This window comes from Apaloderma vittatum, unplaced genomic scaffold (genome assembly GCF_000703405.1).
Source record: "Apaloderma vittatum isolate BGI_N311 unplaced genomic scaffold, ASM70340v1 scaffold38748, whole genome shotgun sequence".
Lineage (NCBI taxonomy): Eukaryota > Metazoa > Chordata > Aves > Trogoniformes > Trogonidae > Apaloderma > Apaloderma vittatum.
Window position 1 is genome coordinate 1 of NW_009733081.1, and position 5,345 is coordinate 5,345.

Here is a 5,345-nt window from a genome sequence, read left to right on the forward strand (position 1 = left end):
GTTCGTGATTTTCCCCATCCAGTATCACGACATCTGGCAGATGTACAAGAAGGCCGAGGCTTCCTTCTGGACGGCAGAGGAGGTGAGGGGGGGCAGCAGCCCTAGGCTGTGCCTGTACGTGCCGCGGTCCCTGAAGCGCCCGGCTCCCCCTTTATTGCCATTTAATATTGTCCGGTTTTATCCATTATTATTATGCATTTATTATCCCTTCTTTTTGGTGTGTTCTAGGTGGACCTTTCCAAAGACATTCAGCACTGGGAGTCCCTGAAGCCAGAGGAGAAGTACTTCATATCTCATGTCCTCGCCTTCTTTGCTGCCAGTGATGGCATCGTCAATGAAAACTTGGTACGCGTGGAGAAACAGGCCCGATAGAAACATCACTCTGTGAAGATAACCAGATAACCACACGTTTGACATGCTTCCTGGCTGATCTGGCTTGTTTGCTAAGTCATGTAGTATTACAGCGTTGCAACATGTAATTTGCCAATTAGCAAATGGGGCTTGCTTTTGTAACCCAAAAGCTTTACCCGCTCCCCACGGGGCACAGAGTGTTTCCTTACAGTAACATTTGGCTGGTTCAGAGCCCTTGCTCTGCTTCTGCCTTTCCTGTGCTCTTCTCTCTGACGGTGGATAGATAAAACTAAGTAGTTTCTCCATTTCTTTTGGGACAGAAGAATAATTTCATGGCTTGGAGGTGTGAAGGGGCTATTGCTATTCATTTTGTTGTCAGGAATTAATCTGGAGAGGATTCTGTGGGCTGAGCAAGAGCTGTTATAGATGGCATCACTGCCTGTAACTTGCGATTGAGCTATCAAATGCTTTTGCAAACACACATTTATTTCCTCTAGGTGGAGCGGTTCAGTCAAGAAGTACAAATCACAGAAGCTCGTTGTTTCTATGGCTTCCAGATTGCCATGGAAAATATACATTCAGAAATGTACAGTCTTCTTATTGACACCTACATTAAAGATTCTAAAGAGAGGTTTGTATTGATTGATGACAAAAAGTTCAAAACACTTTAACTGTTCGTATCTAAATGATGCATATCAATCAGTCTCTGACTTCAAGGCTAATTTTAGGATATCAGCCAGATTAATATAAAATACCACTGCTGTTTAAGAGCAGCTTTACTTCAGAATTTCTCTTTCCTCTGAACTGTATGATCAAGAATTTGCTTAAGGAGTGAAACTGAAACCACTTAATACTAGGGTCAAATAAGAGGAATATATTCGATTACAGTAAGTGCTTATATAGAGGACCCCTGCACCTAGCAGAAATCTGTGCAGGAGAGTTTAAAACATAAACTTCTTCATTTAGTTAACGGAGGCATTTTTACATAGTGTGTTGCTGCCCTTAATCTCTTGACTATTGTGCTTGGGGTGGGTAAGCATGACACATTTGCCAAAAAGTGGCTTTAAGTCTTGATTAAAAAATTAAAGCTGAATGTAAAGCTTTCATAACAAGATGAATCAATTAAAGAATGGTATCTTAAAGTTCGATGTAGGACTTTGAGCACTCAGGACTGAGCTACTCTGGTGTTGTTACTTCAGTCCCAAGCCCTGTTGAGTGAAATGTCATGATATTGTAATGCTGTTTGCAATCTAGATACATTTAACTGTTGCTGCTCTGTAGAAAGCCAACCATGTAATTTGTACTCAAGATGCTTAATTCTAGTATATATTTAAGGAAGAACTTACCTGAGAGCTCTAGTGACCTGCCGCTGAAAAGTGAAGGCTGGATGATCTGTAATTTTAAAAGCCTCATTCAAGTATGGCACTTGATGAAGCAATACCCCCCTTGGTGTTGTCTTGGGGACTTGTGAAATGATGGTGATGAAAATGTAGTTAATGGGTGCAAACAGAGCCAGATTAATGCAGGATAAGATGAGGAAAGAGACTTTATCAAGGTGAACGTGCCAGGGCACTTGTAAGTGAAAAAGACCATTTATGGCAGAGGATGATTATTGTACTAGTTGTGCTGATGTCTGATCCTAACGAATTTCATCCTTCTCAGGGAATTCCTTTTTAATGCAATTGAAACGCTACCTTGTGTTAAAAAGAAGGCCGACTGGGCCTTGCGCTGGATTGGGGACAAGAAAGCAACATATGGTGAGTATGGCTATTGGAAGCAAAGTGAAATTCCTTCCTTGAGAAAGATGGAGGAACCACCATTTCTGTAGGCTTCACAGTTTGCAAGGATTATTGTTGTAACAAGCAGAGTACACGCTCTCCTGTGTAAGGTACCAGTATAGTTCTGGAGATGAGAATTTTCATCATGGAAACGAGCTATTGACGTGAATCTCTGTAAAATTGCTGGCAATTTGAATAATGCTAGCTCCTGTGGCAATCTTCACAGGCCTGGCTATGGGATCAAATTGGAAACGGCTGTCATGTATCCAGAACTGTACTTGGCCGTTTACCACTAGCAGACACACAGCTGGGGCTGTAGCTCCTCGGCCTTTCTGACTGATTCTTGATGTCTCGCTTCAGAAGTCAGATGAGCTGGAAGAGGTCATTGTTATTTCACTAGTATTAAAGCATTCCTCATGGCCAAAGTTCCTTACTTAAAGATGAGCAGGTACTGGTTTAAATCAACTGCCAAAATCACTGCTGACTTTCAGGGTAAAATCTTTGAAAAAGGTTCATGTTGATGGTTAACCTGGAGAAAGGAGCTACTTAGCTACTCTAATTAGTTTTTATTTCCTCTTGCGTTTAGAAGCTTTGTGTAATGAGCAGAAGTCTTTAGTGTAATATATTTTAAAGGCAGGATATGGCACACTTGAGCAGAAACTTCTTCATTCTCCTAGGAGGATGCAGTTCACTTGTCTGTTTGTAACTTCTGGGTATTAGTCTTGTTAAGTTTTCTGTGTGACATTACTATCCATCTCTCTTCTTAACAGGAGAACGTGTAGTAGCTTTTGCAGCAGTAGAAGGAATCTTCTTTTCTGGCTCTTTTGCATCCATTTTCTGGTTGAAGAAAAGAGGGCTAATGCCGGGACTCACTTTTTCTAATGAACTCATCAGCAGAGACGAGGTATGAATGGAAATCTGGTGGTTAGGATGGTAATGTACCACAGTAGCTAAAAGTAATGATACTCAATTGAGCTGAATTTGGATTTTGAATTTTGGATTTTAAAACAAGTATGTCTAGAAATAGGCAGTCTGTAGAGTTTATTAAAGTGTGTAAATATGTCATCTCGGATCCTGCAGTGAAGATTGAAGGAACTTAGTGTTTTACTTCCTTTAAATTAGTTTAAGGCTTCTTACCAGTTCTTGCTCTCAGTATTCCTTGTCATTTAGAGCAAGTGCAGCTGGTACTGGCTTATGCCACCCTCTGGTCAGGCAGAAAGGTTTCTGTAGGTAATGCTAAATACTGTGGCAAGTGCAAAGATGGTGCCCGAGTGTTGGGCTATTCTGTGCTACTGATTTCCTAGGTTCATGGAATGCTTTGGGATGGAAAGGACCTCTAAAGGTCATCTACTCCAGCCCCCTGCAGTGAGCAGAGACATCTTCACCTAGATCAGGTTGCTCAGAGCCTCATCCAATCTGACATTATATATTTCCAGGGATGGGGCTTCTTTTTCAAGTGGCTCTTTCAAATCAATGTTCCTGAAATAATCTTCTGAAACTTCTTTCCAGGGCTTGCACTGTGATTTTGCCTGCCTCATGTTCAAGCACTTGGTACGCAAACCTTCAGAGGAGAGAGTAAAGGAAATCATCGTGAATGCTGTTGTCATAGAACAGGTAATTGTCTGCTCCGTGTTTAGGAACTTGCTTGCAATTGAGCAGAAGGCTGGGGAGCTGTTTGGTATAAAATTAACTTAGTCTGCCCAGAGTGAATACCAGTTTCTAGACATAAAATGCTTTTATTATTTGCAGGAATTCTTGACGGAGGCACTGCCCGTAAAGCTGATAGGCATGAACTGCACTTTAATGAAACAATACATAGAGTTTGTAGCAGACCGGCTTATGTTGGAACTGGGATTTAACAAGGTAAGGCTCTAATATACTGAATCTTTCATGGGAAAAAATAATATTAAGTTTAATTTCCTCCAGAAACCCAAACCCTAGAACGACTGCAGCAATATTGATATAACTTGTAAAACCATTTGGCAGTCCTACTGCTGGATCCTGTTTAGAGACCCACAGAAGGAAAAGAGAAAGGATGCCGTAGAAAAACAGCTCTATAGGAGTTGCTGTGCTTCTGTGTACTGCAGCTAAGAGATGGGAACAAGAACAGCAGAGAAGGCTTGGGGCAGACACTGGTTCACTATGCTGTGAGCCCGCTGTGCTGCCATCAGACTCCTTCCAGCTGCTCTCTAATGCTCTCGTGTATTCAAAAAGCGAGGATGTGCACTGACTATAGAATTAATTGCCTTTGCATTTCAGATATACAAAGCGGAGAATCCTTTTGACTTCATGGAAAATATCTCTCTGGAAGGCAAGACCAATTTCTTTGAGAAGCGAGTAGGTGAATATCAGAGGATGGGAGTGATGTCGAAGCCCACAGACAACTCTTTCACCCTGGATGCGGAATTTTAAATGAACTTGGACCATCTTAGTGTGTATGCTCCCTTGTTTACAGGGAAAGTTTAAATATATTGAGTCACAGTGTGACTTGATTCTTGTACTAAAATCCCACTCTTGAAAAGTGTGGTGATATTGGTGCTTTTCAGGAGGCTAGTGTAGCTCCAGCAGTAAAATCTCTTTTTATTAGACTTTGCCAATGGTGTTAATTCATAGAATGTTTAGATGTATCTCTTACAACATGTGCTACTGGATTTTGTGAAATTTATGGGCACCTTCCTTCTACGAGATGGGAGGTTACGGGCAGTGACCACTAGCTTCTGCTATTCTGCCCATAAACAAAGAAGCAACTAAGAAATTTTGATTTTAAACTTGCTGAATGCTTAGTGGAAAACTCTGGAGGCAACTACATGACCTCACTGCTTTCCTAGCAGGTTTTAAGTTTACCTTTTTTACTATTGTTTTAATAGTTTGTACATAAACCTGGCACTTTAATGTTTAAAATAAAGAACTGTCTTGTAATAACAATGCCAAAAAGCAAGTCTGTATCTTTAGACTTTTGGAACTTAAATTTTCATAACTTGAGTATCAAAAATGGTGCTGCAAGTCAGACTATATTGATTTTGAAATCTGTTTAAGAACAGGAAAACTTGGAATGGAAGGTCAAGAACTTAAAGTTGGATATTCTGAGTACGAAAAATAACATTCATCTGGCTTCTGGACTTAATTGCTTTAATATCTGGGAACAGCATTTTGTATAATAGTAATAAAGGGTTGGATTAAGCATTGTACTGGCTTCTGTGTTCCCATGGGCAAAGC

At 40.7% G+C, this 5,345-nt stretch overlaps 1 protein-coding gene across 1 annotated transcript; it reads left to right on the forward strand.

Moving 5' to 3' along the window:
* The first annotated feature begins 7 nt into the window (after positions 1 to 7).
* On the forward strand, positions 8 to 4,750 carry LOC104268249 (ribonucleoside-diphosphate reductase subunit M2). The gene is made up of 8 exons (XM_009875737.1): positions 8 to 82; positions 229 to 345; positions 849 to 982; positions 2,014 to 2,108; positions 2,900 to 3,033; positions 3,639 to 3,743; positions 3,879 to 3,992; positions 4,389 to 4,750. Exons 1-8 carry the CDS (start codon positions 41 to 43, stop codon positions 4,539 to 4,541), a joined length of 894 nt encoding a protein of 297 aa, XP_009874039.1. The 5' UTR covers positions 8 to 40; the 3' UTR covers positions 4,542 to 4,750.
* The last annotated feature ends 595 nt before the right edge of the window (positions 4,751 to 5,345 follow it).

Coding starts and splice junctions, on each gene's coding strand:
- LOC104268249 (XM_009875737.1), top strand. CDS start 41: ATGTACAAGAAGGCCGAGGCTTCCTTCTGGACGGCAGAGGAG. Junction 83..228: donor CCTTCTGGACGGCAGAGGAG/GTGAGGGGGGGC, acceptor GGTGTGTTCTAG/GTGGACCTTTCCAAAGACAT. Junction 3,034..3,638: donor AACTCATCAGCAGAGACGAG/GTATGAATGGAA, acceptor ACTTCTTTCCAG/GGCTTGCACTGTGATTTTGC.